At 37.7% G+C, this 14,588-nt stretch overlaps 1 protein-coding gene across 1 annotated transcript in view; it reads right to left on the bottom strand.

The window, feature by feature from the left end:
* Positions 1–409: 409 nt before the first annotated feature.
* The window catches only part of LOC136031094 (dolichol kinase-like), a 58,324-nt gene continuing 44,145 nt past the window's right edge, over positions 410–14,588 (bottom strand). Inside the window, exons 7-8 of the mRNA XM_065710376.1 lie at positions 2,224–2,301; positions 410–680 (exon numbers count right to left, since the gene is read on the bottom strand). Of these exons, the coding sequence (XP_065566448.1) occupies positions 544–680; positions 2,224–2,301 (215 nt within the window). The 3' untranslated portion in view covers positions 410–543. The remainder of the gene's footprint in view (positions 681–2,223; positions 2,302–14,588) is intronic.

Here is a 14,588-nt window from a genome sequence, read left to right as displayed (position 1 = left end):
ATAAAATAAAATGAAAAACCTGAAGGGTGATGACCCCCGCCCCTCAAAAAACTGAAAAAATGAATACAAGCCATTCCTTTCCATCTTGCCTGGATAATTATATGCAATTAATTTTGTATATGGCATTGGTGGAAGCGCATTTTACACATTCTACATATTAAGAGCAACATAATAACACAGTATTCAGATAATGAGTGCTAAAAAATCAGCCTCTGCTGTTGTTTACTTTCAGATTTTGGTCAGAAGAACTTTACTTGTTTCTTTTTTTTAACTGTTTTTTTTCCTGTTTTTCTATTTTTATCATAGAGCAACAAATACATACTCGTACATCCAATAAAAAGAAGAACTATCCTAATAAATACGTTAAAATATACATTCACAGCCCTGAACTAAAAGGGGAACAAGATGCAAATATATACGCAAAATAGGCTAATATGAATTATGCTAACAATAGGCAACTATATTCATGGCACATATCCATGGAAAATTTTCTAATATGCATCAATTTCAATAAAAAAAAAGTTAAGGATTCAATTTTGATGTTTAAAGTAATATTTGAATGAGAAAAACGAGAGGTAGAACCAAATTATCCACTTGAGTTGTAAATGCTTCAACTAAGGCTGCTGCGGAAGCTGCAGTGGCGATTTTCGTCCATGTATAGCCATTCACGAAATCCGGGGCTAAAGTAAAAACAATCAATTAAGATGAAAAATCTATCACGAGTTTCCTTACAAATAAATTGTAAATGATCTGAAAGTACATCTTAAAGTGATTAATATTTTGTCAAAAACCAGGAAGAATCTACTTGGTTGAACCAAATTACAAAGGAAAGCAAAGAAAATTGGATGTTTGACACGTTTCTGATAGGATATAAAACTAGTAGCGCCGTAAACAGTATATAAACTTGGCTAAACTAGAAAAATTCCACTTATGTTTTAATAATGTTTAATTTGTTATCGCCTATTAAGTTTCTTAACATTTACATAAAGCTTCATTTATTCTTTTCAAATTCTGTAGATTTCGTTAAATGTCTTATTTTTTATATCCTGATTTTAATACCAGTGATAAAAAAACATGGCAATGCTCTAAGAAGGGAAAATGAAATATAGTGGCGTAACAGTATCCATTACAATTCAAAATATTGAAAAGATCAAAAAGCGGAAATTCAGTATCCATAAAGCAGATAGGTAGTAAACCAATATGCCTCGACACTGATGTCTATTTCAGCATGCTTTTGAATAGGACTTCAGGAGAATGCTCTTTGGAGGTCAATTCGGAAAACAAATCGCAACCGATTAAAATTGACCGCTATTTTCAGAAATTCCCTGATACCGTGCTATAGTTATCGGTTTAGCTTGAGAACAGGACGTTATTGGTGTGTTCAGTATCCTCAAGTCTCATTGGGCATTGGCTTTTGTGGTCTGAACCTCAACTTTGTTGATGAGTCTACCCGCAATGCTGATAATCTCAGACCTCTGGGGAATTTTTCCTTTTTGAGTATACGTTTAATCTACTGCTATAGACCAGAATGAGACATCTAAGAATCTCCTAAGAGTAAGATATCTGGGGAGAAAAAAAGAAAATATAAGATTTAAAAGTAATCCTGGTTGCAAATATGAAAAGCACCATTAAACTTGTTTTCTTTGAAAAAACTCAGTTTTTGGAATGGGATTGATCCCCCTATGATTAAAAAAATTGTTATACCAAAATGGCTCTGTATAAGATACAAAGGAATAGTAGAATTTTATTTTCTGTAATTTATATTATGACAAGAGTTTTTTGAGACAAAATAGGCTGGGGTATTTCAAAAGCATGCAAGTTGCAGAACCGAAAATTTTTTAGGAGAGCAAAAATACCAAAATGGTATTTCTCTTTCTCGTCATTTAATAATAATCAGTTGTTTCAACAAAGAAAGTTTTGACTTCTTAGTGACATCGCAAAAACCTTAATTTCAAATGGTTCCTCTTCCAATTAAATCTGCAGAGAAGAATAGAAGAGTTAAGCCATTAGGAAAAGAGAGAGTGGATCATGAGATCCGTCGTATTCACTTTTGGGAAGTTGAGTATAAATAAAAATTACAAAATTAAAAATAGAAATCAAGCAACGCTTTTAAAAAACTACATCTAAAAAATGTAAGAAAAGATGGATATTAGAAATAAATGAAGATAAAATTGGTTTAAAAGTAAAGAGTTTAACAGTTTAAAAGTAAATCATCATACATACCAAATTGCTGTATTGTGTAAACAAACACCAGCTGTGAAACCACGCAAGCAATAGTTCCTTCAATTGTTTTTTTTGTCCCTAAAATATATAGAAAAATCAGTTAGATAAAATACCGAAAGCTAGCTTAAAACAGCATATTTTTATCACTGGAGAATTTAGTCTTCAGTCAGCCTAATCCGCTTCCAGCCTGTTGCTTAAAAAAAGAATATTTAAAACAAATAAACAGGGATAGATTCTATTCTTACTAACACCATTAATAGTAGGAAAAGCTAAACCTATACTCTCAAATTACATTGACTTTTAAAAAGGGCACCATAATTTCCAATTTCAAATCAAAATAGCCCCATCTGAAGTTTATACGCCCGTCAATTCCATAAAAACTTATATGCCCTCATGTCAACCTTAAAAGCACTGTTGAGTATATTCAGCAAAACTTGGTATTTCACAATTTTAATCAGATCCGTAAGGTAAAGAGAAAAAGTCGGGGGGGGGGACTAGCTGCCCTCCATCCCTTTTGAATTTTAAGAGAGAAATATAGCTTCCAATTTTCAACCAAATGAGCCTCCTCTAATGTTTATACGACTATCCGTTCCATAAAAACCTTAAATGCCCATGGGGCATAACTTACAACCCTTAGTCTCAGGCTTTAGGGGTTTGTCTTAACCCCAAAAGCCTTATTATATGATATTTAGACTATTTTGAATAAAATGGTTATCTCAAATATTCTATTAGATGCCCCACGAAGTGTGTGTGTGGGGGGTGGTAGCTGTCCTTTAATCATTTTTACTCTTACATAGGGTACTAGAGCTTCTGATTACCAATCCAATGATCCCCTTAGAAGTTTATATGACCAGGTTTTCTATAAAATACTTATGTCGAATCAGGGCAAAATTTACAACCCTTGCCTTGAGAGCAAGGGGGGGGGGGTTGTCATCCTCAAATACATAATTTCTGGACCTTTGAACTACGCCGAACAAAATGGCTATCTCGAAACTCTGATTGGAAGTGTTAGGGAATGAAGATGGGGGGGGGCTTTTGCCCTCTGATCAATTTTGACTAATAAAAGGAGCACTTTTCCTATTAATTTCCAATCCCATGAGCTCTTTTTGAAGTGTTTACGACAAAACTTTCTATAAAAAAAACCTTATATGTCCCGACGCCATAACTTAAAACCCCGGTCCTGAAAGCTGAGGGGAGAGAGGAGGGGTTGTCATCTTCAAAGACGTAATTTCCAGACCTTTCAACTGCGTTGAACAAAATGGCTATATCAAGATTTGATCGGAAGTATTTGGGGAAATGATGGGCGTGGTGAGGGGGAGCATTCAACCTCCGATCACCTTCGACTATTAAAAATGATACTAGGCGTCTCAAGTTCCAATCCAATGAGCTCTTTTTGAAGTTTCTAGGGCAACGCTTTCTATATCAACCTTATATGCCCCAGGGGGTAGCTTGCAGCTTTTGCCCTAAGGGCTGTGGGGGGGGGGGTCACCCTCACAGACATAACTTCCAAACCTTTCAACTACGTTGAGCAAAATAACTATCTCAAAACTTTGACTGGAAGTGTTTGGGGAAATGTTGGGCGTGGGGCGGGGCAATTGCCCTCCGACCATTCTCGACTAATAAAAGAGGCACTAGTCCTCACAATTCCAAATTGAATGAGCTCTTTATGAAGTTTCTACGACAGCACTTTCTATAAAAACCTTACATGCCTCAAGGGCATAACTTAAAACCCTCGTCCTGACAGCGGGGGGGGGGGTCATCTTCAAAGACATATTTTCCGGACCTTTCAACTACGTTGAACAAAAAGGCCATATCAATATTTTGAGTGAAAGTGTTTGAAGGAATGATGGGCTTGGGGGAGGGGGGGGGGGGTACATTCGATCTCCGATCACTTTCAACAATATAAAATGGCACTAGTCCCCTAGATTTCCAATCGAATGAGCCCTTTTTAAAGTTCCTACGACATCACTTTCTATAAAAAACCTTATATACCCCCAGGACATAACTTACAACCTTTGCCCTGAGGGCTCTGGGGGTTGTCACCCTCAAAGACATAATTTCCTAACCTTTCAACTAAGTTGAATAAAATAGCTATTACAAGAAAATTGATTGAATGTGCTTGAGAAAATAGTGGGCGTGGGAGGGGGGTTAGTTACCCTCCAATCACTTTCGACTATTAAAAATGGCACTAGCCCTCTCAACTTCGATTCGAACCGTTTTTCCCTCCAAAATTCACTTTTTGAAGTTTCTACGACAAATTTTTCGATACGAATTGCCCTGGTCTAAAAAAAAAAAAAAAAAAAAAAAAAAAAAAAAAATTATATATTTTGCCAATATAGGTCTTCATTTACGCAGTCTTTAATGCTACCAAGTGAAGTTGTCCACCTAAACAATCTTTTTGTTATCCAACTTCTCCATTTCATCTTCACTTATTCCTAGCCTTTGTGACTTAGTCTTCTCAACATTAATTTTCAAACCTAATCTAGCACCCTAAACTCGCAAAACCTCTAGAAGTTAAATCGATTTGCTCATACTTTCATCTAAGATACATGAATCGTCAGCATAATCTCAGTCCAGGAGAGTTTTTCCTTCCCATTTGATTCCGTGGTCTCCCATTGTCTTTCTTGTGCTCCTTAAGACAAAGTCCAATCAAAATTATCCATATAAAGGGGGATAGAATACGACCTTGTTTTTCTCCTGATTTAATACTAAACCAGATGCTAGCCTTATTTCCTACCTTAACCGCAGCAGTGTTATTCTCGTACATAGCTATAATTACTTTAATGTATTTCTCGGGTATGCCATAAAAGCATAAGACCATCGTTACAGCTCTTCTATCAACAGAATCGAACGTTTGCTCATAATCTATGAAAATGAGGACCAAAGGTGTTTGATAACACAGGCACTTCTCAACAATTAACTAAAGAGTGAAAATCTGGTCGACAAACCCTCTACTTTTTCTAAAACCACACTATTCTTCTCTTAAAACTTTGTCTACAGCCTCGCTCAGTCTAAAAAGTATTATATTGCTAAGTAATTTGCCTCCTACAGAGACCAGACTAATGCCTCGATAATTACCACATTCACTCTTATGACATTTCTTGTACAGTGGTTTCATTAAGGTTTTCCTAAAATCGGTAGGTGCTTCCCCTCTTTCAAAAATCATATTTCAATAATTCAATAATCTTCAATAATTCAATAATTTCAATAATCTTCAGTAACTTATTTCTAACCTGAGAGCCACCATATTTAAGAAACTCATTTATCACACTACCACCTGGAAGCTTATTATTTTTGAATCCTTTTAGCTCTGTTGCTAATTTTTTCTCACAAAACAAATCTTCCTTCACATCAAAGGTATCATATTTTTTTCATTTTTCTCTCTATCTTTTCCTTCTACTCTATCTCAGCTTAGCACATTCTCAAAATGTTCTGCCCATTTCTCTTAAACTCTTTCCTTATCACTAATATGGCCCTGTTCCTATCTTTAACTGGGACAAGTCCGGACTGTTTATTCCCTCTCAATTTATTAACATATCAGCACAATATTTTGTTATTATGCCTTCTAGCTGTATCTTCCAGATCCTCGGCAATTTTATCCATGGCCAACATGTCTTTGGGGACGACTTACTCCCTCGCAGTCCCCGTGGGAGGGGCTGCAAGTTACAAACTTTGACCTGTGTTTACATGTTCCATACTTCCCAGTAATGGTTACTGGGAAGTGTACAGACGTTTTCAAGGGGATTTTTTTGGTTTGGGGGGAGAGTTGAGGGGGGGTTACGTGGGAGGATCTTTCCATGGAGGAACTTCTCATGGGGGAAGAGACTTTCAATGGAGGGGCCGCAGGATTTTTTAGCATTATTTAAAAAAAAATGAAAAAATGAATATGAAAAGTTTTTTCTACTGAAAGTGAGGAGCAGCATTAATACTTAAAACGAACAGAAATTATTACGCATATGAGGGGTTTACCTCCTCGTAACACCTCGCTCTTTACGCTAAATTATTTTTAGCAATTTCAACTATTTATTCTACGGCCTTTGTGATTAAGGGGTCATTCTTAAGGAGTTGGGACAAAATTTAAGCTTTAGTGTAAAGAGCGAGGTATCGACGAGGGGTGAGCCCCCTCATATCTATCTATCTTCTATATATATAAAAATAAGTTGTTTGTATGTTATGTCTGTTACACTTTGTCTGTTACGCCAGATTATATCTTCTATATATATATAAAAATAAGTTGTATGTATTTTTGTGTTGAGGGTTTAAATGCAAAAACTGGGAATTGCATAAATATTTCGAAATATTTTGACAATAGATTAATGTAATTTGAAAACCTTAAAAAAGATACTTAAAATTCTGAGGTTTATTATAAATTGTTGAGCTTTAGCAAGCTTGGCATGTGAAGATTTTTCTAACTGTCAATGTTATAGAATGTTACCAAAAAGTAAAACCAGGCTTGCGGTTCAAAGAGAAAGGTCCAGATTAGGAATGTGCAATTTACGTCAACGAAGGCGTGTCGAGGAACTACCAGAGCAATGCGAAACCAGACTTGCTGCTGAAAGAGAAAGTAAAAAAAGAAGGCGTGTCGAGGAATCACAAGAGCAACATGAAAACAGGCTTGCGGCTTCAAGAGATAATGCTAGATTAGGAATGTGCAATTTACGTCAACGAAGGCGTGTCGAGGAACTACCAGAGCAACGCGAAACCACACTTGCTGCTAAAAGAGAAAGTGAAAAAAGAAGGCGTGTCGAGGAATCACAAGAGCAACGTGAAAACAGGCTCGCGGCTTCAAGAGATAATGCCAAAAGAAAGCGTGCCAAGGAATCACAAAAGGAATCACAAGAGCAACATGAAAATTATCGCATGGCATTCAGGTACAGCCCAGTCGATGATTATAGTAGACTAGCAGTTGGGGTGGCGCTTCGCGACCCCCCAAGCCCCCCCCGCGCGCGTAAGTCGTACGCGCGCGGACGACTGCGTAAAACATGTTTTTAACTACGTAAAACATGGGAATATACAACATTCTTCGCTGTCCCATTGTCAATGCATATAAATAGATTGTCAGGTTTACTGACTCTTGAACATGCAACATATAATTGTCCATAGGAAAAACAATCCGTATTCAGATCTATACCTCATTATTCTAATGATGTGTCCCTGTGTCCCGGTCGTCATTTATATTTCCTGTGTCCCGGTCGTCATTTGTGTCCCGGTGTCCCAGTTTGTAATCTCTCTCTGAGTGTCCCGGTCGTCATTTATATTCCCTGTGTCCCGGTGTCCCGGTCGTCATTTGTGTCCCGGTCGTCATTTGTGTCCCGGTCTGTAATTTATATTCGAACAGTCCCTGTGTCCCGGTCGTCATTAATATATCCCGCCTGTGCCCCCGGCGTCCCCGTTGTAGTTGTGTCCCTGTGTCCCGGTCGTCATTTATATTCCCTGTGTCCCGGTCGTGATTTGTGTCCGGGTGTCCCAGTCTGTGATTTCTCTTTGAGGTTCCCGGTCGTCATTTAGATTCCCTGTGTCCCGGTCGTCATTTGTGTCCCGGTATGTAATTTCATCAGTCGACAAACAACTTCATGACGCATACAGCTCAATCCTTAAAATGACGTCAGTCGACAAACATGACGTCAGTCGACACCTAAACATGAGGTCACTCGACACACACACACACACAGAGACAACTTATTTATATATATATAGATGTGTTCAAATCGGGACTAAAATTTGTCCCTACTGCAAGGCCTTGAAATTTAATGGTGAAACAATGGGAATGTGTTGCACCTCAGGGAAAGTTAAACTTCCTCTACTGGCTGCACCCCCAGAGCCATTGAAGACTTTGCTTACTGGAACTACGTCAGAATCTAAGCGTTTTTTTTATCAAACATCAGAAAATATAACTCATGTTTCCAAATGACGTCGTTTGGTGCTCAAATCGAAAATCAAGATCAATTTATGCCTACTTTCAAAGTAAAAGGGCAAATTTATCATAGAGCAGGGTCCCTTCTACCATTCTCAGGCGAGAATCATAAATTTTTACAATTGTACTTCATCAGTGATAGAAATTCTGAATTGAATACACGTTGCGAAATTTCTCCCAACGTTGAAAGGACAATTGTTTCCCAATTGCAACATCTTTTCCACGAAAATAATAATTTAGTGCGTCTGTTCAAAACAGCCATCGATTTGATGCCTGCTGATCCGCATAAAATTGTTATTTCTGCTGACAAAACGCCTCCTGGCCAACATGTGCGTAGATACAATGCTCCTACTATCGACGAAGTGGCAATCGTTATGGTCGGTGATCAGTTTTTACCTCGAGATATTATTCTTCATAAGCGGAACGCTCAGTTGGTAAGAATTGCTGAAGCTCATCGATGCTACGATGCCCTACACTATCCTATCATTTTTTGGGATGGAGCCGACGGCTATCACTTTAATATTAAATTGATGAATCCAGCCACTAACAAAGAAATGAATAAGAAATGCAGTGCAATGTATTATTATTCCTATAGAGTAAGGATTCGGCAGGATGAAGACAATTGTATTTTAAAATGTCGTCGATTGTTTCACCAATACGTCTTTGATATGTATGCAAAAATTGAATCAGAACGTTTGCTATATATCCGTCTGAATCAGACCAAGCTCCGCTCTGAACAATACATTCATTTGCGAGATGCAGTTGTAAATGCCGTCATATGCATGAATATGCTCAAGATGCTATTGCGTATGTTCGTCTCTATGGTCGTCCAGATTTATTTATTACATTTACATGTAATCAATCTTGGGACGAGATACAGCAGCTTTTACTTCAAGGACAATCGGTGGTTCATAGACATGACATTACGGCCCGTGTCTTCCGGCAAAAGTTGAAATCACTGATAAACTACATGGTAAAACTTGAAGTGTTTGGGTCAGTGCGGTGCTGGATGTACCCAGTAGAATGGCAAAAACAAGGTTTGCCACACGCACATATACTAATCTGGCTACATAATAAAATTACTTCTAACGAAATTGATGATGTGATTTCCGCTGAAATACCTGATGAAAATGTCGATAAGGGGTTATATGATATTGTTGTAAAAAATATGATACATGGACCTTGCGGTGCACTGAACGAAAATTCACCATGCATGGCCAAAGGAAGGTGCACGAAGCAATATCCTCGACTTTTAGTATACAACACAATTACTGGCAATGATGGTTACCCACAATATAGAAGAAGATCTACTGAAGATGGCGGTAAAACAGCAATAATAAAGAAGCGTAACGGTACCACCATCGAAATAGATAACCAGTGGGTTGTTCCATATTCCCCATTATTATCAAAAACATTTAATGCACACATAAACGTTGAATACTGTAACTCCGTAAAGGCAATCAAATATATATGTAAATACGTCAACTAAGGCAGTGACATGGCAGTTTTTGGCTTGCAGTCCGAAATCAAAGATATCGACGAAATCGTACAATATCAGGCTGGAAGATACATAAGCAGTAATGAAGCTGTTTGGCGAATTCTTTCATTTCCGATACATGAACGTAGTCCAGCTGTTGTTCACTTAGCGGTAAGAATGGTCAACGTGTTTATTTTTCGGAATCCAATGTGCAACAAAGAGCCCTGAATCCACCGGATACAAAGTTAACTGCTTTCTTTTCGCTATACAAAAATGATTCTTTTTCAAAAAAACTGCTGTATAATGAAGTGCCTTCGTATTACACATGGAATACTAAAAACAAAGTATTTGAACGTCGAAAACAGGGTAAGTCAGTCGACGGCCAACCTACCATCTTCAAAGATACCACGATAGGAAGACTCTACACCGTTCACCCCAATCAACATGAATGCTTCTTTCTACGCCTGCTTTTGGTGAATGTACCCGGTCCAACGTCCTTTGAGTATTTGAGAACTGTAAACGGTACTATACATGACACTTACCGTAGTGCATGCCAAGCTTTGAATTTATTGGAGAATGACCAACACTGGGATAACTGCATCAATGACGCGTGCGAAACGTCAACTCCAAGTCGAATTCGTACATTATTTGGCATCATACTAACAACTTGCTCTCCGTCAGCTCCAACAGAGTTATGGGAAAAACATAAATCAAAAATGACCGAAGATATACTCCATCGAAAACGGTTAGAGACGTCAGATATGACTTTTGATTTTACATCAGAAATTTATAACTACACTTTAGTTATTATAGAAGATTTGGCGTATGTATGGCAAACAATCCTCTTCAGGATTTGGGAATGCCTTCACCTAATCGTACCACTGCGGTTTCGACATGTGTAGAATTGGATCGTGAACAAAGTTACAGTACGAGTGATCTATTGTCGTATGTACAAAATAACATTTCCAAGTTAACGTCGGAACAAAAAGACATTTATGATACGATAATGCATTGTGTCGATAACAACGCTGGAGAAATTTTCTTTTTGGATGCGCCAGGAGGTACTGGTAAAACGTTTGTGATAAAACTGATTCTGGCATCAATACGATCAAAAAATGATATAGCGTTGGCAATTGCGTCGTCCGGAATAGCCGCAACGTTGCTGCCTGGTGGAAGAACTGCTCATTCCGCTTTGAAATTGCCTCTGAATTTGCATTCTACAGAAACTCCCACGTGCAATATTTCCAAATCATCTGGGATGGGTAAAGTATTGCAGCAATGCAAACTTATTATTTGGGACGAGTGCACAATGGCACACAAAAAATCGCTCGAGGCTCTGGATCAATGTTTGAAAGATTTGCGAGGGAATTCGAAACCCTTTGGCAGCACATTAATATTGCTTGCGGGTGATTTCAGGCAAACATTACCTATAATACCTAGATCAACCCCTGCAGACGAAATGAATGCTTGCCTGAAAAATTCTAATTTATGGGCACACGTAAAAACATTAAAATTAACTACAAATATGCGTGTCCGATTGCAAAACGATGACTCTGGTCAAACATTTTCAGATCAATTGCTGGCAATTGGAAACAGAAAGCTCCCAGTAGACTCAATTTCAGGACGTATACAACTACCTGCTGAATTCTGTAATTTAGTGACGTCCAAAAATGAATTGATTGAAAAAGTATTTCCGAATATTCTAAACAATTATAAAAATAATAAATGGCTAAGTGAAAGAGCGATTCTTGCACCCAAAAATATAGACGTCCACGAAATCAACAATATTGTTTTGACCAAGATTCGAGACCAGGCAGTCCTTTACAAGTCAGTCGACACAGTTTTGGAACCAAATGAGGCGGTTAATTATCCATCTGAATTTTTAAATTCCGTGGATCTTTCAGGGTTTCCACCACACGTGCTACAACTAAAAATAGGCGTACCAATAATACTGTTAAGAAATATCAACCCACCAAAGCTTTGCAATGGCACGCGACTTGCCGTAAAAAAAAACAATGGAAAACGTAATAGAGGCCACAATCTTGACAGGGCCTTTTGAGGGTGAGGCTGTTCTTATTCCTCGCATTCCCATGATTCCAACGGATCTGCCTTTTCAATTTAAAAGATTTTAATTCCCAATTCGATTAGCATTTGCAATCACCATCAACAAAGCTCAAATTCAATCATTAGAAAAATGTGGTATAGATCTTAATACTGATTGTTTTTCCCATGGACAATTGTACGTTGCATGTTCGAGGGTCGGTAAACCCGACAATCGATTTATATGCAGCGACAATTGGACAGCGAAGAATGTTGTACGTAGTTCAAAACACATATATAAATCTATCAATATTCATAGGTGGTACACAGGGACACAACTACAATGGCGCGTAACTAATATGGCACGTAACGACTTACGCGCGCGGGGGGGGGGGTCGACGCGCCCCCACCAACTAGGTGTTGGGGTGGCGCGAAGCGCCACCCCAACAGCTAGTACGCAATAAAACATACGAATATAGAAGTTCGCTACGTAATTTAATTCGTAAGTTACATATATTTTTTACTTATGAAAACGTTAGTAAAAAATTAGAAGTTGTAGTTGCCTTTTTATGTAATCAAAAGATTGGAGGGCAACTAGGCCTCCTCTCTCGCTCCTTTTTTCTCAAAATCTTCCAATTATAACAATGAAAAACCCATTTAGCCCAAAAAAATTAATATACAAATTTCGTTTTAATTATTTATGCGCGGAGAGCCAAGATAAAAAAAAGGCATTAATTTAAAAACGTCCAGAAAAAAAACAAGTTTTTTTTTAAATGAAAGAAAGGAGCGACATTAAAACTTAAAACGAACAGAAATTACTGCGTATATGAAAGGGGCTTTTTGTCCTCAACGCCTCGCTCTTTACGCTGAAGTTTTTAAAATTTTTAAGAAGTCGAGTTAAGAGAAAGAGTCAAACTTTAGCGCAAAGAGCGAGGCGTTGAGGACGAAAAGCCCCTTTAATATACGGAGTAATTTCTGTTCGTTTGAAGTTTTAATGTCGCTCCTTACTTTCATTTAAAAAAACTTTTTTTTTAATCATTTAAAAAGGGCACTAGATCTATGATTTCCGTTTGAATAACACCTTTCCCGATATTTTAAGATTGCTGACTTGATCACCCAGGGAAAAACAACAACAACAACAAAATAACCCATCCTTCCTTCTGCCAAAAAAAATATAAGACTACATTTTTGCAGTTTGGAGTTTGAAACTTCTACAATAGGGTTCTCGGATGGTGTGATTTTTATTAAGATTCCTTGACTTTAAGGGTTGTTTCTCCCCTTTTTCAAAAATCAGCCAATTTTTTTCTGGCTCGTAGGTTTTTATGAGTAGCACTAAACTTAATAAATCTTATGTATTTGGAATCAGCATAATAAGCCAGTTAAAATATTCTCTTGATATCCTGATATCCACTTTTAAATTTCGGTTACTATTGAGCCGCAACGCTACTTACTTACAGTTTGTTACCATGGACAGTTTGATAAAGGTACGTTAAAATAAGGGTTCGTCTTGAACTGCATAAAGTAGGAGTTTAAGAGCGTTTGCCGAGTCAACCTTATTTTCACCATTCTTTATAACAACTTGTCAAGGTTATGACACCAGGGTTGCCAAAGGGACACTTTTAGTGCTTTTTTGACACTTTTTCACCCTGGGTGACACCCTGCCACTATTGGGTGAAAAAAGGCAACTTTTTGAAAAAAAGGACACTTTTTGGCATTTTTTCAAAATCAATACCATATGCATTTATTTTCAGTTTTTTATGGCTCTTGGTATTAACCAAGTGACATATAGCAATCGCAAATTCTGTCGGTCTGTCTGTCGGTCCCGGTTTTGCTACTTTAGATACTTCCAGGTAGGTTAGGACGGTGACATTTGGAAGGCGTATCAGGGGCCGGACTAGATTAAATTAGAAATCGTCATTTTCCCGATTTGACCTTCTGGGGGAGAATGGGGGGCTGGTTAATTCGGAAAAAATAAAAAAAATGAAGCATTTTTAACTTACGAACAGTTGATCAGATCTTAATGAAACTTGATGTTTGGAATGGTATCGTGTCTCAGAGCTCTTATTTTAAATCCCGATCGGATCTGGTGGCATTGGGGGGAGTTGGGAGGGGGAAACCTAAAATCTTGGAAAACACTTAGAGTGGAGGGATTCTTGTAATAGCAAATAGCTATTACAAGAAAATTGATTGAATGTGCTTGAGAAAATAGTGGGCGTGGGAGGGGGGTTAGTTACCCTCCAATCACTTTCGACTATTAAAAATGGCACTAGCCCTCTCAACTTCGATTCGAACCGTTTTTCCCTCCAAAATTCACTTTTTGAAGTTTCTACGACAAATTTTTCGATACGAATTGCCCTGGTCTAAAAAAAAAAAAAAAAAAAAAAAAAAAAAAATTATATATTTTGCCAATATAGGTCTTCATTTACGCAGTCTTTAATGCTACCAAGTGAAGTTGTCCACCTAAACAATCTTTTTGTTATCCAACTTCTCCATTTCATCTTCACTTATTCCTAGCCTTTGTGACTTAGTCTTCTCAACATTAATTTTCAAACCTAATCTAGCACCCTAAACTCGCAAAACCTCTAGAAGTTAAATCGATTTGCTCATACTTTCATCTAAGATACATGAATCGTCAGCATAATCTCAGTCCAGGAGAGTTTTTCCTTCCCATTTGATTCCGTGGTCTCCCATTGTCTTTCTTGTGCTCCTTAAGACAAAGTCCAATCAAAATTATCCATATAAAGGGGGATAGAATACGACCTTGTTTTTCTCCTGATTTAATACTAAACCAGATGCTAGCCTTATTTCCTACCTTAACCGCAGCAGTGTTATTCTCGTACATAGCTATAATTACTTTAATGTATTTCTCGGGTATGCCATAAAAGCATAAGACCATCGTTACAGCTCTTCTATCAACAGAATCGAACGTTTGCT

The sequence above is a fragment of the Artemia franciscana genome, chromosome 9 (assembly GCF_032884065.1).
Source record: "Artemia franciscana chromosome 9, ASM3288406v1, whole genome shotgun sequence".
In the NCBI taxonomy this organism is placed as follows: Eukaryota; Metazoa; Arthropoda; class Branchiopoda; order Anostraca; family Artemiidae; genus Artemia; species Artemia franciscana.
The sequence above is the reverse complement of the archived record's forward strand: the minus strand, read 5'-3'. Positions and strand labels throughout refer to the sequence as shown.